Source organism: Oncorhynchus nerka, unplaced genomic scaffold (genome assembly GCF_034236695.1).
Source record: "Oncorhynchus nerka isolate Pitt River unplaced genomic scaffold, Oner_Uvic_2.0 unplaced_scaffold_1732, whole genome shotgun sequence".
NCBI classification, from domain to species: domain Eukaryota; kingdom Metazoa; phylum Chordata; class Actinopteri; order Salmoniformes; family Salmonidae; genus Oncorhynchus; species Oncorhynchus nerka.
In genome coordinates this window covers 607-26,763 of record NW_027039589.1, presented here as the reverse complement: position 1 = coordinate 26,763, position 26,157 = coordinate 607, and the positions used below count along the sequence as shown (strand labels likewise).

The 26,157-nt window shown below is 44.2% G+C and overlaps 1 protein-coding gene across 1 annotated transcript in view; it reads left to right on the top strand.

Annotated features, from left to right (window-relative positions):
- The window catches only part of LOC135568044 (gamma-adducin-like), a 57,477-nt gene extending 35,795 nt beyond the window's left edge, over positions 1–21,682 (top strand). The window contains exons 3-11 of the mRNA XM_065015065.1: positions 1,824–1,962; positions 3,301–3,445; positions 3,572–3,584; positions 3,982–4,062; positions 8,866–9,015; positions 9,671–9,814; positions 10,799–10,897; positions 18,986–19,162; positions 21,407–21,682. Coding sequence (XP_064871137.1) covers positions 1,824–1,962; positions 3,301–3,445; positions 3,572–3,584; positions 3,982–4,062; positions 8,866–9,015; positions 9,671–9,814; positions 10,799–10,897; positions 18,986–19,162; positions 21,407–21,667 — 1,209 coding nt within the window. The 3' untranslated portion in view covers positions 21,668–21,682. The remainder of the gene's footprint in view (positions 1–1,823; positions 1,963–3,300; positions 3,446–3,571; positions 3,585–3,981; positions 4,063–8,865; positions 9,016–9,670; positions 9,815–10,798; positions 10,898–18,985; positions 19,163–21,406) is intronic.
- Positions 21,683–26,157: the final 4,475 nt, after the last annotated feature.

Sequence of the window (26,157 nt, the reverse complement as noted above, 5' to 3'; positions counted from 1 at the left end):
GGGTTGCCTTGTGGGTTTAAACACACACACACACACACCACAGCAGCTAGATAACATGCTCTTCCGTGAGCTGTATCTGTGTTTTATTTTAGTCTCTCTGCAGAGGATTAGAGGGTCGAAAAACGTATGATCACATCCACTTTAATCTGTTAGATGATGGGGATGAAATCCCTGCCGCTCAGCGTTATAATCTGTCTTTGAACACATCACAAGCTCGCACACTGCAAATGCCTGCCACAGTGTGTGTGTGTGTGTGTGTGTGTGTGTGTGTGTGTCATACACACGTGCAGGCCTTTTCCAGTAAAAGACTATTAAGACTGATGCAGATTCAGAAGTAATGAAGGCAGTTGTAATCAAGTCCCGCACACAGGATCCCCTCCCAGGCCTGATAAATAGAATCATGGGAACAGTATGGAGTTTATGACAAGTCTTTTCACTCCAGCCTGTAACAGCACAGTCGACAGTATAATAGAAAAGTCCAGAACAAACCTCAAGCCCAGCAGACACCCTATCCACATCCGCACCACTGCAGTGCAGCAACCAGACCTAGCCAAAACCGTCACTATGGCAACAGGGGCTGAACGACAACGGAATGTTTGGCCTCGACTCAGAACCCCTCAGAACCCCTAGAGTTATACTGGCTCTGTGTTCTGTTCTGTGTTCCCAGGAGATGCTGTAGAGATTTTACAATACCACCCCCACAAGAGGGGAAATGAATCGACCCGATCCCATCCGCAAACAATAATGGACTATCCCATGGGGCCAGCCGGCTGGGGGGGGGGTTAGAGAAGAGTAGACTGTCAGAAATGTTTTGTGTTTAGGGTGAGACTCTGAATCTATACCCAGGCTGTTGTGGAGCTGACTACTCTTATGCAAGTGTGTGTGTGTGTCTGAGAGACATGGAATAAAAACATTAATATTGGATGTGTTCCTATTTAGAAAGTCATTGTACTGAAATGGTGTCACGTCCTATTTCTTCCCCTCTCTGAATCTTGTTTTTAAGAGATGCACTGTAAGACGTTTATAAGAGTTGACCCAGGTCACTAAGTAACGGAACAACGGTTCCTCTCTTGCAAAAGCAACAATTGCAACATGGTGGCCCATCCCGTTGTCAGTTAGTCATTCTATACAGTCTTTCAAGCTATTACTTGTTTATTACAATTCAGTTTATTGGCTTTTGATCTCTTTTTATAGTATATATAGCTAACATTTTATATGTAATAGAGATTTTTCTGATTGATGTGTTTCAGTACATCAAGACTAACCGTGCTATTGTAAACAGTTTCTCTCTCAAATTATAGTGTTGTTTTTATAAAGAGATAATGAGATGTAATGGGATATCAAAGTTATTGCCTTAGTAACTCTTGTACTGAGGTTAAATCTAGTCAACACTGTGGTAAATCTAAGCCCTGCTGTTGAAGAGTGTGTGGGCGGTGTGTGTGTGTGACTCGCCCCAGTTCCCTTGATCCTCAGCTCTACCTGTCCTAGTTCCAGTTGTGGCAGTGCTTTGGAAGCAGCACTGGGTCAGTCAGGAAGGGAGGTGAACAGAGAAAGAGATGGAGAGGAAGAAAAAGAAGACTGAATTGGGTAAAGAAGGGTGTGCAGTAGTGTGTGCCTGTATCAGTACTGCTGTAAGTAGTGCAGGGGGGACTTGAGGATGTGGAGATTACAGAAGGATAGACCTCTCTGTCCCTGGTCAGCCAGTTTAGACCAGTCAGTCAGTCAGTATGGGTTTACTGAGAGAGTGACACCCAACGACCTCCAGTCTAATCTGTGATTAATGTTTCTCTCTTCTTCTTCATTTTCCCTCTCCTCGTCTCCAGGCCTTTAAGGATGAGTTGGAGGGGCTGATTGAGGAGCAGAAGAAGAAAGGCAACAACCCCACTGGTCTCCTGGCCCTCCGACAGATCGCTGACTTCTTCATGTCTTCATCCGTGGCTGGCTTCAGCACCTCACCCCTAAGTAAGTAGTAGTGTTGGTACGGCCCCTAACCCCCCTCTGTAAGTAGTAGTGTTGGTACGGCCCCTAACCCCCCTCTGTAAGTAGTAGTGTTGGTACGGTCAGTAGCCCCTCTCAGTAAGTAGTGTTGGTACGGCCAGTAACCCCCCTCAGTAAGTAGTAGTGTTGGTACGGCCAGTAACCCCTCTCAGTAAGTAGTGTTGGTACGGCCAGTAACCCCTCTCAGTAAGTAGTGTTGGTAGGGCCCGTAACCCCCCTCAGTAGGTAGTAGTGTTGGTACGGTCAGTAACCCCCCTCAGTAGGCAGTGCTGTTGGTACAGCCCGTCACCCAGGCAATGCCCAACTGCCACTCACTGGAGCTGCATACCATACTATTGACTTTCAACTAGGCCAATATTTTTAACTCTATTATTTTTGAAAAATGGAGACTTCCAAATCTGTATAGACACACACACTTGGTAGAACGCACGCTCATACACAGAAACACACACTATCTATCAGTAACCTGTCCCTCCTAGCTGACTGGAAAAGCCTGGCATATTTTGCTCTGTTTTCATCCCCTGTTCAGTCCAGGTTTCCACATGTGAAATCTGTTTCCAATCATACAATTACAGACCTCGGAATGTGGAACTAATGATCAATTACCACGACAACCACTGAAATATAGAGTCCTCAGTTATACCTCATATATCCCATAATATGTCCACATAATAACACCACTAATCTCAGCAACCAGCGGAAAGTTACAGAATTTGCTGTAATTTGTTGTAAATGAGGAATGAAAAGGATAAGATTGTCAAGTATTATTTATTACTTAGGAAATATGTGAAGTAAGATGATTGAATTATTTAAAAATGTACTGTAACTACATATAATTTTCTTTGATATGAACATTGCCAGTGTCAAAGGATGGCTTGTTGCTATTTGTGTCTACTGTCCAGTGTAGAGCACTCTATACTAAATCAGTTGGTTAGATGAGACGAACCCAGATGTATTCTACCGCTGTCTCGGATGGTTATCGGTTATTAACAACTGATCTGAAATCTGTTTAGTATCTTGTCTCTCTAAATGAAATATGTATTGAATGATTGAATTGGTTTCCTCTTAGAACAGTTGATGTACTTAGTAGAATGGAGAGAACATGGTCTGTCTCCATTCCCAGGCTGCAGGTAATCTAATATGCAGGCTGTGTGTATTGATTGTTAATGATTCATGTTATTATTCATATTGATAATTATACAGAGAACAAGAGAGCTGTCAATCCCCACACTCAACAATAAAAAAATAAAAAATCATTTTTAACCCTCTCTGCTTTGCTTTCTCTGCTCACCCCCTCTCCAGGCCTTGGAATGGTCACTCCCATCAACGACATGTATGGAGTGGAGTCTACCACTCTGGTGAAGGGGGAGAAGCAGACACGCTGCAAGCTGGCCAGCCTCTACAGACTGGTGGACCTGTTCAGCTGGGCACACTTTGTCACATCACAGTAAGACAACGATTAGATAACCTTTTAAAACCTTTATTAGAACCTACATGGGCACAGTAAGACAACCATTAGATAACCTTTTTAAAACCTTTATTAGAACCTGTTCAGCTGGGCACACTTCGCCAGCTCCTACATCACAGTAAGACAACCATTAGATAACCTTTTTAAAACCTTTATTAGAACCTGTTCAGCTGGGCACACGTCACCAGCTCCTACATCACAGTAAGAAATAAACCTTGCACTAACCTCATTCAGAACTGTCATAACCGTGTCATAACTCATCATAAACCTATTCTGTAGAACTGTGTTTTGAGACATACTGCAAGCAGGTATGTGTCATCTGAGTTCTGTCTATCCCCTGCCTACAGGACTACCCTCAGCATGTGTTTTCAGGACACATACAACTGTGTGCCTGTCCTTTTGTTTGGGAGCAGTGTGTTTGAGCATCAGGTTCCTAAAGTTTTGTTTGTGTCAGCAGCAGCAGCACTGTGCAGTTTCAAGGTCATAACAAGGTGTTTTAACGTTGTTGTGTCCAGGTCCGAGTCAGCAAAGAGCAGGACCACATCCTCATCATCCCCAGAGGACTGTCATTCGCTGAGGCGTCCGCATCCAACCTGGTGAGTCCAACACCAAAGCACCAGGAAGCACGTGTGCTGGACTGTGTTCAGTAGTACCAAACAGGATAAAAGGTTTTGAAATGGAAGAGCAACTATCTCTGATATTGTCCAATAAGAATGCTCATTGTCCTTCTCCAATTCAAACCGTTTTATCCCATTTGGTCCTACTGAACACAGCCCAGGTTGGAGGTGTAGTCTGTGTGTTTGTGCCAGTAAGCCAATGTACTGCGCCATGTGGAGTAAAAGGTTTCTGGCAGCCCTTCTCATAAACCCAGCACAACAGCGCCAACACTTAATCAGCCGTCTATTTCCTTGAATTATTTGAGCGAGAACTATTGGATTAGCAGAAATCTAACATTCTGGCACAGAGGCTGACACACACACACACACACACACACACACACACTGGTCTGTGTTTAGTCAAGCCATGGAGGTCAGGGGAGTAGAGTAATGTGCTTGATATGGCGAATACAATGTTATCCTGCAGTTACATTACAGTATCTCTTCATTGGTGAGATTGGGATATTGCTGACTGTGGGAATTCCTACAGTATGTTACTTTTTGAAGAGTATTTTATCACTGACTCTTTGTTGCGTCTGTGATTGTCCATGTTATTGTCTGACTGGCTGCCATGTTATTACCAAAACCACCCTGTCTATTTGTCATTGTCTCTGGTCCAGTATCATGTCAGTGGTGGTAGTGAATGCTGGGTAATGTTGATGTCCTATGGCTAGTTTTGCTGCAGAACCGCTGGTGTTACTTTCTCTTTCTTAGTTTCTATTTGCTGCTCTAAGAAGAAAAAAAGAATGGCCTCCCCTGTAGGACTCACTCACTCTCTCATTCACTCACTCTCTCATTCACTCTCTCATTCACTCTCTCATTCACTCACTCTCTCACACTCTCATTCACTCACTCACTCACTCACTCACTCACTCACTCCAAGCACCAGTTTCTGTGACACGTCAAGTGCATTGCAGGTGAACAATCAGAGTTAGTTGTTGACAGGTGGGAGTAACAAGCATCACTCAGCTCAGCTGTCTGACAGGGTGGGGCTCAGACTGGATCAGTAACTCAGTAGAGAGAGAGAGCTCAGAGAGACCGAGACAGACAGAGGGAAGATCTCAATTGCATTCTCCTCTCTCCTCATCTCCTTCTCAAAACCTATTGGAGGAGAAAGCCAGAGGTCCCTCCCTCCGACCTTCTCCTCCAATTGGTTTTGAGAAAGAGACGAGGCGAGAGGACGCGAGGAGAATGCAATTGAGATCTTCCCAGAGAGAAGAATAACTAGGCCAAATGTCATTGTGAAGAGATGCAGAACTCTTCACTCCGATGTTAACTTAGTGATGACTGAATTGAATGAAGAATGTTGGTAACTTGTATTTGGAAGTTGAAAAGATCCTACTCCTAGTATATGTCTGGTTTCTCTTGGTTGATGCCGTCACAAACGGCAGAGTAACATTTAGAAACGTAATCTTTACTGTAGTACTGTAGTCACACACACAGAAGCTTTGTCTCTGAGAGTCGCTCTGGATAAGAGCGTCTGCTAAATGACTTAAATGTAAATGTAAATGACTGAGACTACTATACTCCAGCTGACTACTATACTCCAGCCTGACTACTATACATTTACATTACATTTACTTTACATTACTATACTCCAGCTGACTACTCTGCAGCTGGCTACTATACTCCAGCTGACTACTATACTCCTGCTGGCTACTATACTCCAGCTGGCTATTATACTCCAGCTGACTACTATACTCCAGCTGACTACTATACTACAGCTGACTACTATACTACAGCTGACTACTATACAGCTGACTACTATACAGCTGGCTACTATACAGCTGACTACTATACTACAGCTGACTACTATACTCCAGCTGACTACTATACTCCAGCTGACTACTATACTCCAGCTGGCTACTATACTCCAGCTGACTACTATACTCCAGCTGGCTACTATACTAGAGCTGGCTACTATACTAGAGCTGGCTACTATACTCCAGCTGGCTACTATACTCCAGCTGGCTACTATACTACCGCTGGCTACTATACTACAGCTGGCTACTATACTACAGCTGACTACTATACTAGAGCTGGCTACTATACAGTTGGCTACTATACTCCAGCTGACTACTATACAGCTGGCTACTATACTCCAGCTGACTACTATACTACAGCTGGCTACTATACTCCAGCGGACCACTAGCTGACTACTATACAGCTGGCTACTATACTCCAGCTGGCTACTATACTCCAACTGACTACTATACTCCAGCGGACCACTAGCTGACTACTATACAGCTGGCTACTATACTCCAGCTGACTACTATACAGCTGGCTACTATACTCCAGCTGACTACTATACTCCAGCGGACCACTAGCTGACTACTAAAGGCCTCTTTTCTCTTTTTTCCTTTCCCTCTCTTTCTCCACGGGTCTGTTATGGGTTTGAACTCATTAGGGGGAAGGTTTTAGATGTCGAACACCATTGACCTCCTGAGAGAAAGGAAGTCATCCAGAGCTCAGTGTGTGAGAGGTCACTGTGTAGTGAAAGGTCACAGGGGGGTCAGGGTTGATATTCTGGGTTCTTGCGTGGCTCGGCTGTCTGAGCTAGAAGGTGAAGGAGAGGATACCTGTAGGAAGACAGCTGGCCCTATGATTAAAGTTAGATTATGTTTCATTAGTAGTTAGTATGGGAACAGAGAAGGTAAGAGACATTCCACTCCGTTCGCGCTCATGATCTTTGATAGGAGGATTAGTTGTTTGATTGAGAGTTTGTTGGATCATCGTTGTTGTTGTTTTGAAAGGATTACCTGTTTGACTCCATGCTCCAAGCCAATCACCCAGCAGGCACTCCTTCTGATCAGCTGGACATTCACATCCAAACACAGTCCCTCTCTCTGACGTACCATACTCCCATTACAGGGTTTATTCAATTTAGCCACATCGAAAAGCAATATGAAGCAAGGATCTGTTCGCTAGCTAGTGGATGATCTATGTGGGGTCTATCTGCATCCCAAAAGGCACCCTATTCCCTACACAGGGCACTACTTTAGACCAGAACCCTAAGGGCACCCTGGTCATAAGTGGTGCACTATGTAGGGTGCCATTTGGGACTGAGACTGTTACGTCCTCGAGCTAGCCTTCCTCTAACCCTTGAATTGTCCCTAGGGTATGATGCACTTATAAAACACTTACATGACATTTAATACAGTAGATGTATACTCAGAAATCAGATTTCTAAATTAGATTTGGGGATAATTTTAGTCTCACAAGAGTTGGGTCACAATAAGTAAAGAATTCTGGCCAGCTGCTGCTATTGAAGTTGGATGGTCTCCATTGAAAACAGTACAGCAGAGAGGGGGGGACACACCCCCTTCTGGCTGAACTGTCCACTGAGATTCACGTCATATCTGGGGTGGGGTCAGGAGGTCAAAATGTATCTCTGTGATTGGTTCAACTCAAAGGACCCCAAGGAATTCAAGGATATGTGAACTCCATAGACATGTGGGTCACCTCTTCTCTATGTCCAACAAGCTGATAGCTACCAAGGGGTCTGCTGCCTCTGTACGTCGTTGTCGCAGAATGCAAACGTGTCATCAGCCTGCGTCACATTTGATATTCAACTCAACAACACTTCCCTCCATTATTTTTAGGACTGCTGTGCACACGCATACAGTAGAACTTGAGCTGTTCTGACGTCTGATTGGCAGACTTGTAGAGGGGTCTGGACACTGAAGGATGTGATTGGTCTCTCACAATCCAAGCATGTGATGTAACTTAACCGGTCATTAGTGTTCGATCGGCTGGTCTGTTCGTCTGACAGCTGCCACGTTAGACATGGTTTACTGGTTATTTCATCTAACTGGACAAACTAATCAATTCGACTGGTGTCTGTCATCCTCCCACTGTCCCATATGGCTGTCAGGCTGGAAAACAGAGTCGGACATTTCATATTCAGCGTCTGTAACAGTATACACTTCATATTTAGCCTGGTCATCTGGTGATTCTGTAAGTACAAATAGATGTTAGATTTATACTGAACAAAAAAGGTAAACGCAACAATTTCAGTTTTTACTGAGTTACAGTTCGTATAAGTCAATTGAATTAAATGCATTAGGCCCTAATCTATGGATCTCACATGACCGGGCAGGGGTACAGCCATGGGGGGGGCATAGGCCCATCCACTTGGCAGCCAGGCCCACTCACTGGGGAGCCGGGCCCATCCACTTGGCAGCCAGGCCCACTCACTGGGGAGCCGGGCCCATCCACTTGGCAGCCAGGCCCACTCACTGGGGAGCCGGGCCCGTCCAATCAGAATTTGTTTTTCCCCACAAAAGGGCTTTATTCCAGACAGAAATACTGCTCAGCACACCACTTTGGCTGTGTTGTCTCATCATAATTTGTTGTGTATGGAGAACTGGCTGTACTCTGTCCTTTCCTCCTCTCTCGTTCTCGCTCTCTCTCTCTCTGCTCTCCAACCCTCTTCGGTAGCCGGTAATCTAATGACACATGGTAATGAAGTTCTCATTGAGGACATACAGTATCAAGACCAGATACGGTTACCATTCCTTCTGTACATTTCCTGATGATGAGTGTATGAACCATTTAAATTGTTATTACCTCTTTATATAGCTAGCAGATGTCTCCCTCACAATGTATATGTATTCTTCTCAAGGGAAGTGATTCACATGTTTGTGTATGTAAAACCATACATGTGTATTTTGTGTGACTGTACAATGGCTAATGCTCTTTTCTCTCGTTCTGCCTCTCCTCTCCCCCCCCCCCCTCTCCCAGGTAAAGCTGAACATCATCGGGGATGTGATTGACCAGGGCTCCACCAACCTCAGGGTTGACCCGTCAGGCTTCAGCCCCCACGCTGCCATCTACTCCATCAGGCCAGACGCTCGCTGCTGCGTCCACGTGCACACTCCTGCCACCGCCGCCGTGAGTCACTTTTCAGTCTGTTTAATCATTCAGGATCTTAGAGGAAGAAATGTTGTTTAAATAGGCCTGACTTTTAGACACATATTGTCCACATTGTGATGTTTTCAAGCACAGTGATTTATAATGCACTGTGTGATGCTGTAAATGTTCATTGCCAGTCTCTCTCTCTCTCTCTCTGTCTCTCTCTGTCTCTCTCTCTCTGTCTCTCTCTCTCTGTCTCTCTGTCTCTCTCTGTCTCTCTCTGTCTCTTTCTCTGTTTCTCTCTCTCTCTCTGTCTCTGTCTCTCTCTCTCTGTCTCTCTCTCGGTCTCTCTCTCTCTCGGTCTCTCTCTCTCTCTCGGTCTCTCTCTCTCTCTCTCTCTCTCGGTCTCTGTCTCTCTCTGTCTCTCTCTGTCTCTCTCTCACTGTCTCTCTCTGTCTCTCTCTCACTGTCTCTCTCTGTCTCTCTCTCTCTGTCTCTCTCTCTCTCTGTCTCTCTCTCTCTGTCTCTCTCTCTCTCTGTCTCTCTCTCTGTCTCGGTCTCTCTCTCGCTGTCTCTCTCTCTTTCTCTCTCTCTCTGTCTCTCTCTCTCTCTCTCTCTGTCTCTCTGTCTCTCTCTCTCCATCCTCCAGTGTCTGAATAGTTCTCACATCTCCTCTCCCTCCTTGTCTCTCCAGGTGTCGTCTATGAAGTGTGGCATCCTGCCCATCTCTCAGGAGGCCTTGATCCTGGGTGACATCGCATACTACAACTACCAGGGTAGCCTTGACGACCAGGAGGAACGCCTGGCGCTGCAGAAGGCCCTCGGACCCTCAGCCAAGGTAAAGATCTAGGATCAAATTACCCCACCCCAAAACGTGATGTTAATTGCTAGTTCGGGGGATGCAAAGCTGACCTTAGATCAGTGGGTAAATCAGTGGGACTGCTTTGACAGGACTGTTTTCTAGCTAGTGTACTGTAAAAACAGTCCTGGTGATCAAATGTACGAGCTAGTCAGCCAGCCTTAATGGCATTGAGGTTACTGTGTGTCTCCTCTCTAGAGTCTCGACTCTAAACTAGAGTCATCGAATATGGTAAACTATGGAGGGTTGTGTGTCTTATTACCATAAACTGGGGAATATGGTCTTGTTAGATGTAACTGTCCTCGTCTAGGGTTGTGTGTCTCCTCTCTAGAGTCATCGACTGGTAAACTATGGAGGCTTATTACCATACTGGGGAATATGGTCTTGTTAGATGTAACTGTCCTCGTCTAGGGTTGTGTGTCTCCTCTCTAGAGTCATCGACTGGTAAACTATGGAGGCTTATTACCATACTGGGGAATATGGTCTTGTTAGATGTAACTGTCCTCGTCTAGGGTTGTGTGTCTCCTCTCTAGAGTCATCTACTGGTAAACTATGGAGGCTTATTACCATACTGGGGAATATGGTCTTGTTAGATGTAACTGTCCTCGTCTAGGGTTGTGTATCTCCTCTCTAGAGTCATCTACTGGTAAACTATGGAGGCTTATTACCATACTGGGGAATATGGTCTTGTTAGATGTAACTGTCCTCGTCTAGGGTTGTGTGTCTCCTCTCTAGAGTCATCTACTGGTAAACTATGGAGGCTTATTACCATACTGGGGAATATGGTCTTGTTAGATGTAACTGTCCTCGTCTAGGGTTGTGTGTCTCCTCTCTAGAGTCATCGACTGGTAAACTATGGAGGCTTATTACCATACTGGGGAATATGGTCTTGTTAGATGTAACTGTCCTCGTCTAGGGTTGTGTTGTGACCGTTGTATTTGACTGTGTGTGTTTGGTGATCAGGTGCTGGTGCTGAGGAACCATGGAGTGGTGGCTCTGGGGGAAACCATCGAAGAGGCCTTTCATTACATCTACAACGCTCAGTATGCCTGTGAAATCCAGGTATACACACACACACACACACACACACACCCTGAACCCTGGACCTCACTCTCATCAAACAATAGGTCAATGAATTCAGTAACTCGTTTAGATCGAGATTCTACAGACATTTACTGTTCTAACAGAGATGTCAGTAACATCTCACACCTTCAATTCTACATACATTTACTGTTCTAACAGAGATGTCAGTAACATCTCACACCTTTACAACAGAGATTCTACAGACATTTACTGTTCTAACAGAGATGTCAGTAACATCTCACACCTTCAATTCTACATCTCACATTTACTGTTCTGTTCTAACAGAGATGTCAGTAACATCTCACACCTTCAATTCTACAGACATTTACTGTTCTAACAGAGATGTCAGTAACATCTCACGCCTTCGATTCTACAGACATTTACTGTTCTGTTCTAACAGAGATGTCAGTAACATCTCACACCTTCAATTCTACAGACATTTACTGTTCTGTTCTAACAGAGATGTCAGTAACATTTACTGTTCTGTTCTAACAGAGATGTCAGTAACATCTCACACCTTCTTCTACAGACATTTACTGTTCTGTTCTAACAGAGATGTCAGTAACATCTCACACCTTCGATTCTACAAACATTTACTGTTCTGTCTAACAGAGATTTATCTGTTCTGTTCTAACAGAGATGTCAGTAACATCTCACACCTTCAATTCTACAGACATTTACTGTTCTGTTCTAACAGAGATGTCAGTAACATCTCACACCTTCACATTTACTGTTCTTCTAACAGAGATGTTCTACTACAGACATTTACTGTTCTGTTCTAACAGAGATGTCAGTAACATCTCACACCTTCACTACAGACATTTACTGTTTCTAACAGAGATGTCATTTCACACCTTCGATTCTACAGACATTTACTGTTCTGTTCTAACAGAGATGTCAGTAACATCTCACACCTTCGATTCTACAGACATTTACTGTTCTAACAGAGATGTCAGTAACATCTCAACCTTCAGACATTTACTGTTCTGTTCTAACAGAGATGTCAGTAACATCTCACACCTTCGATTCTACAGACATTTACTGTTCTGTTCTAACAGAGATGTCAGTAACATCTCACACCTTCGATTCTACAGACATTTACTGTTCTGTTCTAACAGAGATGTCAGTAACATCTCACACCTTCAATTCTACAGACATTTACTGTTCTAACAGAGATGTCAGTAACATCTCACACCTTCGATTCTACAAACATTTACTGTTCTGTTCTAACAGAGATGTCAGTAACATCTCACACCTTCAATTCTACAGACATTTACTGTTCTGTTCTAACAGAGATGTCAGTAACATCTCACACCTTCGATTCTACAGACATTTACTGTTCTAACAGAGATGTCAGTAACATCTCACACCTTCGATTCTACAGACATTTACTGTTCTGTTCTAACAGAGATGTCAGTAACATCTCACACCTTCGATTCTACAGACATTTACTGTTCTGTTCTAACAGAGATGTCAGTAACAGACATTTACTGTTCTGTTCTAACAGATGTCAGTAACATCTCACACCTTCGATTCTACAGACATTTACTGTTCTGTTCTAACAGAGATGTCAGTAACATCTCACACCTTCGATTCTACAGACATTTACTGTTCTGTTCTAACAGAGATGTCAGTAACATCTCACACTTCAATTCTACAGACATTTACTGTTCTGTTCTAACAGAGATGTCAGTAACATCTCACACCTTCGATTCTACAGACATTTACTGTTCTGTTCTAACAGAGATGTCAGTAACATCTCACACCTTCGATTCTACAGACATTTACTGTTCTGTTCTAACAGAGATGTCAGTAACATCTCACACCTTCGATTCTACAGACATTTACTGTTCTGTTCTAACAGAGATGTCAGTAACATCTCACACCTTCAATTCTACAGACATTTACTGTTCTGTTCTAACAGAGATGTCAAACATCTCACACCTTCGATTCTACAGACATTTACTGTTCTGTTCTAACAGTGTCAGTAACATCTCACACCTTCGATTCTACAGACATTTACTGTTCTGTTCTAACAGAGATGTCAGTAACATCTCACACCTTCGATTCTACAGACATTTACTGTTCTGTTCTAACAGAGATGTCAGTAACATCTCACACCTTCGATTCTACAGACATTTACTGTTCTGTTCTAACAGAGATGTCAGTAACATCTCACACCTTCAATTCTACAGACATTTACTGTTCTGTTCTAACAGAGATGTCAGTAACATCTCACACCTTCGATTCTACAGACATTTACTGTTCTGTTCTAACAGAGATGTCAGTAACATCTCACACCTTCGATTCTACAGACATTTACTGTTCTGTTCTAACAGAGATGTCAGTAACATCTCACACCTTCGACTATTTACTGTTCTGTTCTAACAGAGATGTCAGTAACATCTCACACCTTCGATTTACTACAGACATTTACTGTTCTGTTTACTAACAGAGATGTCAGTAACATCTCACACCTTCGATTCTACAGACATTTACTGTTCTGTTCTAACAGAGATGTCAGTAACATCTCACACCTTCGATTCTACAGACATTTACTGTTCTGTTCTAACAGAGATGTCAGTAACATCTCACACCTTCGATTCTACAGACATTTACTGTTCTGTTCTAACAGAGATGTCAGTAACATCTCACACCTTCGATTCTACAGACATTTACTGTTCTGTTCTAACAGAGATGTCAGTAACATCTCACACCTTCGATTCTACAGACATTTACTGTTCTGTTCTAACAGAGATGTCAGTAACATCTCACACCTTCGATTCTACAGACATTTACTGTTCTGTTCAGAGATGTCAGTAACATCTCACACCTTCGATTCTACAGACATTTACTGTTTCTAACAGAGATGTCATTCTCACACCTTCGATTCTACAGACATTTACTGTTCTGTTCTAACAGAGATGTCAGTAACATCTCACACCTTTACTGTTCTACAGACATTTACTGTTCTGTTTACTGTTCTAACAGAGATGTCAGTAACATCTCACACCTTCGATTCTACAGACATTTACTGTTCTGTTCTAACAGAGATGTCAGTAACATCTCACACCTTCAATTCTACAGATTTACTGTTCTAACAGACATTTACACCTTCGATTCTACAGACATTTACTGTTCTAACAGAGATGTCAGTAACATCTCACACCTTCGATTCTACAGACATTTACTGTTCTAACAGAGATGTCTGTTCTACAGACATTTACTGTTCTAACAGAGATGTCAGTAACATCTCACACCTTCGATTCTACAGACATTTACTGTTCTAACAGAGATGTCAGTAACATCTCACACCTTCAATTCTACAGACATTTACTGTTCTAACAGAGATGTCAGTAACATCTCACACCTTCATTCATTTACTCACACCTTCATTCTACAGACATTTACTGTTCTGTTCTAACAGAGATGTCAGTAACATCTCACACCTTCGATTCTACAGACATTTACTGTTCTGTTCTAACAGAGATGTCAGTAACATCTCACACCTTCGATTCTACAGACATTTACTGTTCTGAGATTAACATCTCACACCTTCAGACATTTACTGTCTGTAACAGAGATGTCTAACATCTCACACCTTCAATTCTACAGACATTTACTGTTCTGTTCTAACAGAGATGTCAGTAACATTTACTCACAGAGATGTCAGTAACATTCGATTCTACAGACATTTACTGTTCTGTTCTAACAGAGATGTCAGTAACATCTCACACCTTCAATTCTACAGACATTTACTGTTCTGTTCTAACAGAGATGTCAGTAACATCTCACACCTTCAATTCTACAGACATTTACTGTTCTAACAGAGATGTCAGTAACATCTCACACCTTCAATTCTACAGACATTTACTGTTCTAACAGAGATGTCAGTAACATCTCACACCTTCGATTCTACAGACATTTACTGTTCTGTTCTAACAGATGTCAGTAACATCTCACACCTTCGATTCTACAGACATTTACTGTTCTGTTCTAACAGAGATGTCAGTAACATCTCACACCTTCGATTCTACAGACATTTACTGTGTTCTAACAGAGATTCAGTATCTCACACCTTCAATTCTACAGACATTTACTGTTCAGTAACATCTCACACCTTCGATTCTACAGACATTTACTGTTCTGTTCTAACAGAGATGTCAGTAACATCTCACACCTTCGATTCTACAGACATTTACTGTTCTGTTCTAACAGAGATGTCAGTAACATCTCACACCTTCGATTCTACAGACATTTACTGTTCTTTACTGTTCTAACAGAGATGTCAGTAACATCTCACACCTTCGATTCTACAGACATTTACTGTTCTAACAGAGATGTCAGTAACATCTCACACCTTCGATTCTACAGACATTTACTGTTCTGTTCTAACAGAGATGTCAGTAACATCTCACACCTTCGATTCTACAGACATTTACTGTTCTGTTCTAACAGAGATGTCAGTAACATCTCACACCTTCGATTCTACAGACATTTACTGTTCTGTTCTAACAGAGATGTCAGTAACATCTCACACCTTCGATTCTACAGACATTTACTGTTCTACTAACAGAGATTCAGTAACATCTCACACCTTCGATTCTACAGACATTTACTGTTCTGTTCTAACAGAGATGTCAGTAACATTCAGTAACATCTTTCGATTCTACAGACATTTACTGTTCTGTTCTAACAGAGATGTCAGTAACATCTCACACCTTGTTCTGTTCTAACAGATTAACATCTCACAGACATTTACTGTTCTGTTCTAACAGAGATGTCAGTAACATCTCACACCTTCAATTCTACAGACATTTACTGTTCTGTTCTAACAGAGATGTCAGTAACATCTCACACCTTCGATTCTACAGACATTTACTGTTCTGTTCTAACAGAGATGTCAGTAACATCTCACACCTTCGATTCTACAGACATTTACTGTTCTGTTCTAACAGAGATGTCAGTAACAACAGAGATGTCAGTAACATCACACCTTCGATTCTACAGACATTTACTGTTCTGTTCTAACAGAGATGTCAGTAACATCTCACACCTTCGATTCTACAGACATTTACTGTTCTGTTCTAACAGAGATGTCAGTAACATCTCACACCTTCAATTCTACAGACATTTACTGTTCTGTTCTAACAGAGATGTCAGTAACATCTCACACCTTCAATTCTACAGACATTTACTGTTCTGTTCTAACAGAGATGTCAGTAACATCTCACACCTTCGATTCTACAAACATTTACTGTTCTGTTCTAACAGAGATGTCAGTAACATCTCACACCTTCGATTCTACAGACATTTACTGTTCTGTTCTAACAGAGATGTCAGTAACATCTCACACCTTCGATTCTACAGACATTTACTGTTCTGTTCTAACAGAGATGTCAGTAACATCTCACACCTTCGATTCTACAGACATTTACTGTTCTAACAGAGATGTCAGTAACATCTCACACCTTCGATTCTACAGACATTTACTGTTCTAACAGAGATGTCAGTAACATCTCACACCTTCGATTCTACAGACATTTACTGTTCTAACAGAGATGTCAGTAACATCTCACACCTTCGATTCTACAGACATTTACTGTTCTAACAGAGATGTCAGTAACATCTCACACCTTCGATTCTACAGACATTTACTGTTCTAACAGAGATGTCAGTAACATCTCACACCTTCAATTCTACAGACATTTACTGTTCTGTTCTAACAGAGATGTCAGTAACATCTCACACCTTCAATTCTACAGACATTTACTGTTCTGTTCTAACAGAGATGTCAGTAACATCTCACACCTTCGATTCTACAGACATTTACTGTTCTGTTCTAACAGAGATGTCAGTAACATCTCACACCTTCGATTCTACAGACATTTACTGTTCTAACAGAGATGTCAGTAACATCTCACACCTTCAATTCTACAGACATTTACTGTTCTAACAGAGATGTCAGTAACATCTCACACCTTCGATTCTACAGACATTTACTGTTCTAACAGAGATGTCAGTAACATCTCACACCTTCAATTCTACAGACATTTACTGTTCTGTTCTAACAGAGATGTCAGTAACATCTCACACCTTCAATTCTACAGACATTTACTGTTCTGTTCTAACAGAGATGTCAGTAACATCTCACACCTTCGATTCTACAGACATTTACTGTTCTGTTCTAACAGAGATGTCAGTAACATCTCACGCCTTCGATTCTACAGACATTTACTGTTCTAACAGAGATGTCAGTAACATCTCACACCTTCAATTCTACAGACATTTACTGTTCTGTTCTAACAGAGATGTCAGTAACATCTCACACCTTCAATTCTACAGACATTTACTGTTCTGTTCTAACAGAGATGTCAGTAACATCTCACACCTTCGATTCTACAGACATTTACTGTTCTAACAGAGATGTCAGTAACATCTCACACCTTCGATTCTGCAACAACACGACGTCACAATGGCTGTTATCTTCATCTACCACTTATTAGTGATGCTGTTCCTGTTTTGGTAGTTTCTGTGTTTTCAAAGGAAAGCCGGAATGTCATTTATGGGGTTGTTAAACATCTAGAGGGAGAGGAAACGTGAAGACAGCTGGAGAGAAAGACTGGCAGGGAAACAGAGAGTTTGTGTTCAAGCCCTATAACATCCTACACCGTCTGAATTAGAAGAGGGAAAAAGAGCATTTTAAATGGACTGTATGTTACTCCACAACAACACCAGCAGGGCCGCTTGAATGAAAAGTCAATGATTTCCAGAGTTTTGTTTGGCAAAGTGTGTTTGTGTGCGTGTGCGTATGATATGTGTGCGTCACTGTTTGTGTGCCTGCTTGCCTGTGTGCTGTGCGTATGCAGTTTGTAAATATGGTAGACATTACGGTGTGGGGGTGTGTGTGTGTGTGTTATCCCTGACTGCTGTGTGTGTGTGGGGGTGTGTGTGTGGGTGTTATCCCTGCCTGCTGTGTGTGTGTGGGGGTGTGTGTGTGTGTGGGGGTGTTATCCCTGCCTGCTGTGTGTGTGTGGGGGTGTGTGTGTGGGTGTTATCCCTGCCTGCTGTGGGGGTGTGTGTGTGGGTGTGTGTGGGTGTTATCCCTGCCTGCTGTGTGTGTGTGGGGGTGTGTGTGTGGGTGTTATCCCTGCCTGCTGTGTGTGTGTGGGGGTGTGTATGGGTGTGTGTGTGTGGGTGTTATCCCTGACTGCTGTGTGTGTGTGGGGGTGTGTGTGTGGTTGTTATCCCTGCCTGCTGTGTGTGTGGGGGGGTGTGTATGGGTGTGTGTGTGTGTGGGTGTTATCCCTGCCTGCTGTGTGTGTGTGGGGGTGTGTGTGTGGGTGTTATCCCTGCCTGCTGTGTGTGTGTGGGGGTGTGTGTGTGGGTGTTATCCCTGCCTGCTGTGTGTGTGTGGGGGTGTGTGTGTGGGTGTTATCCCTGCCTGCTGTGGGGGTGTGTGTGTGGGTGTTATCCCTGCCTGCTGTGTGTGTGTGGGGGTGTGTGTGTGGGTGTTATCCCTGCCTGCTGTGTGTGTGTGGGGGTGTGTGTGTGGGTGTTATCCCTGCCTGCTGTGTGTGTGGGGGTGTGTGTGTGGGTGTTATCCCTGCCTGCTGTGTGTGTGGGGGGTGTGTGTGTGGGTGTTATCCCTGCCTGCTGTGTGTGTGGGGGTGTGTGTGTGGGTGTTATCCCTGACTGCTGTAATAGGTGCACCAAATCCCTATTTGAATCTCGGCCTCAGAGCCAAACAAAACATTAATCCAACCTAGCAAAGCCTGCTTAATACCTAGAGATTAACCTCAGGCTACGGTGTGTGTGTGGCTATTGTAAAAAAAAAAGTGACCTTGTATAATAACTGTAAACTGTAATACCTCCCTGGGTTGCATTTCTCAATTGTCTAGATTTTTCTCTCGATAGAACTCGAAATGGCTAATTTCTCTCTTTCTTTCTCACTCTTTCTCTTTCTCCCTCTTTCCCTCACTCTCTCTCTCTCCCTCCTTCCCTCTCCCATCTCTCTCTCCCCCATCGCTCTCTCTCTCTCCCCCATCTCTCTCTCTCTCTCTCTAGGTGAATGCGGTCTCGTGTGCTGGCGGCGTAGACAACCTGATTGTGTTAGATGCTGAGAAGTATAAGTCTCGGACCCATGCGGTGGCCGATGCAGGGTCTGTCAACATGGGAAGCCCACACAAGTGGAAGGTGGGAGAGCTGGAGTTTGAATCTCTCATGAGGATGCTGGATAACCTGGTGAGTGGTTTACACTGACACAGACACACTCACACACACACCCACACACACTACACACACACACTCTCCTTTCCCTGCTACACACACACTCCATCCCCCCTCCACACACACACACACACTGTAATCTACATTACCATATAATATCATTGCTGTGACAGTGACTCCTAGCTATGCCATATGTGCAGTTGGCACTAGCCACCAAGGTCATGGAAGGAAGCGGGGCTACCACCCACGCTACCCAGGCTATGAGTTGACCTGCTGGGCTGGCCCTGTCCCAGGTGCCCCCCTGCCTCTGACCTCCAGGTTGTGTAACTAACAGGGAAATGGAATTCAAGGACAGTGAGTTGGCATCCAACACATAGTGTACAGTCCTGCCCTAATTTCCTCTGTCATTACTGTTTATGGGTCATCCACTGGATCTATCACTCCATAAAGTACAGTACATCACTGGTCCAGTGCAGCTGTGCTGGTCCCTGTAGACTTGGGACTGCGTCAGTGATCTATGGTCTGGGCCCTGTAGACTTGGGACTGGGTCAGTGATCTATGGTCTGGGCCCTGTAGACTTGGGACTGGGTCAGTGATCTATGGTCTGGGCCCTGTAGACTTGGGACTGGGTCAGTGATCTATGGTCTGGGCCCTGTAGACTTGGGACTGGGTCAGTGATCTATGGTCTGGGCCCTGTAGACTTGGGACTGGGTCAGTGATCTATGGTCTGGTCCCTGTAGACTTGGGACTGGGTCAGTGATCTATGGTCTGGGCCCTGTAGACTTGGGACTGGGTCAGTGATCTATGGTCTGGGCCCTGCTGGAACTCTGACTGGAAGGCTTCATAACAACACCAGATCCCTCAAGGATCAGACACTGCTGAGCTTACAGCAGAGACTCCCTCCCTTCTCTCCCCCTCTTTCTCTCCCTTCTCTCCCTTGTGTCCTCTTTCTTGCCTTTTGTCTTTTTCACCTCTTTCCTCTCCTCCCTCTCTCTCGTCTCCCCAAGTCTCTCTTCTCTAACTGTTTGTCTACTCTCTTCTCACCTCTGTCCTCAATGTATCTGGAGAGTCATTACTCAACGGTCTGTGTAGCTGTCCAAAGAGGACCGCTCCTATCACATAGTCTTGTCTCACACCTCGTAAAAAGACTATTTATTATAGTACAGAATATACCAGAATAACACATTTCACAACACCACAGCAGATACCTCTGATATGGAGAGGAAGCTGCATGCCAAGAACCTCATCTGATTCTGATTCTGTGTTTCCTGAGTCCAGTTGAAAGGTTGAGTCTGGTCTCCGAACACCTGGTTAAAGTCTATATGTGATTGACACTGACAGGATAGTCTGGTATCGATGAAAAGGAGGGAGAAAGAGAGGGATGGGACAGAGAAAGAGAAGTCAGATAGAGAAGAGGAGCGTTATACAGGGTGAGAGAGAGATATAGAAAGAGAGAGGGATGAGAAAGAGAAGTCAGATAGAGAAGAGGAGCGCTATACAGGGTGAGAGAGAGATATAGAAAGAGAGAGGGATGAGAAAGAGAAGTCAGATAGAGAAGAGGAGCGCTATACAGGGTGAGAGAGATATAGAAAGAGAGAGGGATGAGAAAGAGAAGTCAGATAGAGAAGAGGAGCGCTATACAGGGTGAGAGAGAGAGCGAGGGACAGAGAGGAGAAAGACGGATAAGAGAGAGGGGGAGAGAAAGAGACAGGAAGTATCTGAACACACTCCATTGTCCATGGACGCCAGGAACCCCTCCGGCTGCACATCATCCTTTTTCCATTCTCCCACAGCTAGGAATCATGGGATAGTGGCCGGAGACTGTCCCCCACTCTCTCTCGCTCTCGCTCTCTCGCTCTCTTTCCGTTTTCCTTAGTGACAGAGGCGGTAGTTTTGAGTCCAGGGCTCTGTCCAAATAATAAGGGTGGGACAGAGACACGAACTACATTCCTATGGAGTGAGGATTCTACAGAGAGGACTTGCACTATTGAAAATGAACTCTAGATGAATGGGGAGATCAAAAGCTTGACAACATTTTGTTCCACTACTAAAGAGTCTTCTTTCCTACCACTTTTCCCTCGTCTTCCTCTCTAGGGACTTAGAAACTTTGTGGAAAATAATAACGATACAAATGGAATCTGATTTGTAGATGGACATTTCTGTCGTTGGTTTGTTTGGCCATACAGGGCTGCCGAACTCAACACACTATGTACATGAGATCTAGTCATTTGATTGATTTCTGTATCCTTTTCCCCACAGGGCTACCGGACTGGCTACGCTTACCGCCACCCCATCGTTCGGGAGAAGCCTCGGCACAAGTCCGACGTGGAGATCCCGGCCACGGTGACGGCGTTCATGTTCGAGGAGGAGGAGGGCGCCGCGCGGCTGCCGTTTAAGTTCCTCCAGCAGAGACAGGCCAGGGAGAAGACACGCTGGCTCAACAGCCCCAACAGTTATATGAAGGTTAACGTGGCGGCCGTGGACGAACGCACCAGGACCATGGTCAGTACTCATCTATAGGGAGGGTTAACACTCTATATAAACACACCAGGACCATGGTCAGTACTCATCTATAGGGAGGGTTAACACTCTATATAAACACACCAGGACCATGGTCAGTACTCATACTGTAGGGAGGGTTAACACACTATATAAACACACCAGGACCATGGTCAGTACTCGTACTGTAGGGAGGGTTAACACTCTATATAAACATACCAGGACCATGGTCAGTACTCGTACTGTAGGGAGGGTTAACACTCTATATAAACACACCAGGACCATGGTCAGTACTCATACTGTAGGGAGGGTTAACACTCTATATAAACACACCAGGACCATGGTCAGTACTCATACTGTAGGGAGGGTTAACACACTATATAAACACCAGGACCATGGTCAGTACTCATACTGTAGGGAGAGTTAACACTCTATATAAACACACCAGGACCATGGTCAGTACTCATACTGTAGGGAGGGTTAACACTCTATATAAACACACCAGGACCATGGTCAGTACTCGTACTGTAGGGAGGGTTAACACACTATATAAACATACCAGGACCATGGTCAGTACTCATACTGTAGGGAGGGTTAACACTCTATATAAACATACCAGGACCATGGTCAGGAGTCATACTGTAGACAGACACACATACGGTCAGTGTTGATGAAACAGAGCTCCCTGTTCATTTCTACACATTGTGTTGTGCAGGTCTTAGTCCTGACTAGCTCAGTTGCTAGTCTAGAGCCAATCTGACGTTCTCTTACACATTCTGGTGAAACCTTATATTAGACTGCCCTCTCCTGGTATGTTAGAGAATTACATCTTCGTGATATTACCACATATAATGACTCAGAAAGGAATACCAGCAAGTTCACCTTGGCTACGTTTACACAGGCAGCCCAATTTTTCCACTAATCAGTCTTTTGATCAATCACTTTCGATCTTTTCACATCAGATCTTTTTCAGAGCTGCTCTGATTGGTCAAAAGCAATTTATGAAAAAAATATCAGAATTGGGCTGCCTTTCCCTCCAGCTGAACTAGACAGATTGGTCTATGTCTGATATGAACTGTGTCTGATTGGTCTGTGTCTAATTGGTCTGTGTCTGATTGGTCTGTGTCTGATATGAACTGTGTCTGATATGAACTGTGTCTGATATGGACCGTGTCTGATATGGACTGTGTCTGATATGGACCGTGTCTGATATGGACTGTGTCTGATATGGACTGTGTCTGATATGGACCGTGTCTGATATGGACCGTGTCTGATATGGACCGTGTCTGATATGGACCGTGTCTGATATGGACCGTGTCTGATATGGACCGTGTCTGATATGGACCGTGTCTGATATGGACCGTGTCTGATATGGACCGTGTCTGATATGGACCGTGTCTGATATGAACTGTGTCTGATATGAACTGTGTCTGATATGGACTGTGTCTGATATGGACTGTGTCTGATATGGACCGTGTCTGATATGGACCGTGTCTGATATGGACCGTGTCTGATATGGACCGTGTCTGATATGGACCGTGTCTGATATGGACCGTGTCTGATATGGACCGTATCTGATTGAACCGTGTCTGATATGGACCGTGTCTGATATGGACCGTGTCTGATATGGACCGTGTCTGATATGGACCGTGTCTGATATGGACCGTGTCTGATATGGACCGTGTCTGATATGGACCGTGTCTGATATGGACCGTGTCTGATATGGACCGTGTCTGATATGGACCGTGTCTGATATGGACCGTGTCTGATATGGACCGTGTCTGATATGGACCGTGTCTGATTGAACCGTGTCTGATATGGACTGTGTCTGATATGGACTGTGTCTGATATGGACTGTGTCTGATATGGACTGTGTCTGATATGGACCGTGTCTGATATGGACCGTGTCTGATATGGACCGTGTCTGATATGGACCGTGTCTGATATGGACCGTGTCTGATATGGACCGTGTCTGATATGGACCGTGTCTGATATGGACCGTGTCTGATATGGACCGTGTCTGATATGGACCGTGTCTGATTGAACCGTGTCTGATATGGACCGTGTCTGATATGGACCGTGTCTGATATGGACCGTGTCTGATATGGACCGTGTCTGATAAGGACCGTGTCTGATATGGACCGTGTCTGATATGGACCGTGTCTGATATGGACCGTGTCTGATATGGACCGTGTCTGATATGGACCGTGTCTGATATGGACCGTATCTGATTGAACCGTGTCTGATATGGACTGTGTCTGATATGGACTGTGTCTGATATGGACTGTGTCTGATATGGACTGTGTCTGATATGGACCGTGTCTGATATGGACCGTGTCTGATATGGACCGTGTCTGATATGGACCGTGTCTGATATGGACCGTGTCTGATATGGACTGTGTCTGATATGGACTGTGTCTGATATGGACCGTGTCTGATATGGACCGTGTCTGATATGGACCGTATCTGATTGAACCGTGTCTGATATGGACTGTGTCTGATATGGACTGTGTCTGATATGGACTGTGTCTGATATGGACCGTGTCTGATATGGACTGTGTCTGATATGGACTGTGTCTGATATGGACCGTGTCTGATATGGACTGTGTCTGATATGGACCGTGTCTGATATGGACCGTGTCTGATATGGACCGTGTCTGATATGGACTGTGTCTGATATGGAACTCTGTCTGATATGGACCGTGTCTGATATGGACCGTGTCTGATATGGACCGTGGACTCTGATATGGACTGTGTCTGATATGGACTGTGTCTGATATGGACTGTGTCTGATATGGACCGTGTCTGATATGGACCGTGTCTGATATGATATGAACCGTGTCTGATATGGACTGTGTCTGATATGGACTGTGTCTGATATGGACTGTGTCTGATATGGACCGTGTCTGATATGGACCGTGTCTGATATGGACCGTGTCTGATATGGACCGTGTCTGATATGGACTGTATCTGATTGAACCGTGTCTGATATGGACTGTGTCTGATATGGACCGTGTCTGATATGGACTGTGTCTGATATGGACCGTGTCTGATATGGACCGTATCTGATTGAACCGTGTCTGATATGGACCGTGTCTGATATGGTCTGATATGGACTGTGTCTGATATGGACTGTGTCTGATATGGACCGTGTCTGATATGGACTGTGTCTGATATGGACCGTGTCTGATATGGACCGATTGAACCGTGTCTGATATGGACCTGATATGGACTGATCTGAATGGACCGTGTCTGATATGGACCGTGTCTGATATGGACTGTGTCTGATATGGACCGTATCTGATTGAACCGTGTCTGATATGGACCGTGTCTGATATGGACTGTATCTGATATGGACCGTATCTGATTGAACCGTGTCTGATATGGACTGTGTCTGATATGAACTGTGTCTGATATGGACTGTATCTGATTGAACCGTGAACCGTCTGATATGGACTGTGTCTGATATGAACTGTGTCTGATATGGACCGTCTGATATGGACCGTGTCTGATATGAACCGTGTCTGATATGGACCGTGTCTGATATGGACCGTATCTGATTGAACCGTGTCTGATATGGACTGTGTCTGATATGAACTGTGTCTGATATGGACCTGATATGGACCGTGTCTGATATGAACCGTGTCTGATATGGACCGTGTCTGATATGGACTGTATATGGACTGTATCTGATGAACCGTGTCTGATATGGACTGTGTCTGATATGGACTGTGTCTGATATGGACCGTGTCTGATATGGACCGTGTCTGATATGGACCGTGTCTGATATGGACCGTGTCTGATATGTCTGATATGGACTGTGTCTGATATGGACCGTGTCTGATATGGACCGTGTCTGATATGGACCGTCTGATATGGACTGTGTCTGATATGGACCGTGATATGGACCGTGTCTGATATGGACCGTGTCTGATATGGACCGTCGATATGGACCGTGTCTGATATGGACCGTGTCTGATATGGACCGTGTCTGATATGGACCGTGTCTGATATGGACTGTGTCTGATATGGACTGTGTCTGATATGGACCGTGTCTGATATGGACTGTGTCTGATATGGACCGTGTCTGATATGGACTGTGTCTGATATGGACCGTGTCTGATATGGACTGTGTCTGATATGGACTGTGTCTGATATGGACTGTGTCTGATATGGACTGTGTCTGATATGAACCGTGTCTGATATGGACTGTGTCTGATATGGACTGTGTCTGATATGGACCGTGTCTGATATGGACCGTGTCTGATATGGACCGTGTCTGATATGGACTGTGTCTGATATGGACCGTGTCTGATATGGACTGTATCGTGTCTGATATGGACCTGTGTCTGATATGGACCGTGTCTGATATGGACCGTGTCTGATATGGACCGTGTCTGATATGGACCGTGTCTGATATGGACCGTGTCTGATATGGACTGTCTGATATGGACCGTGTCTGATATGGACTGTGTCTGATATGGACCGTGTCTGATATGGACCGTGTCTGA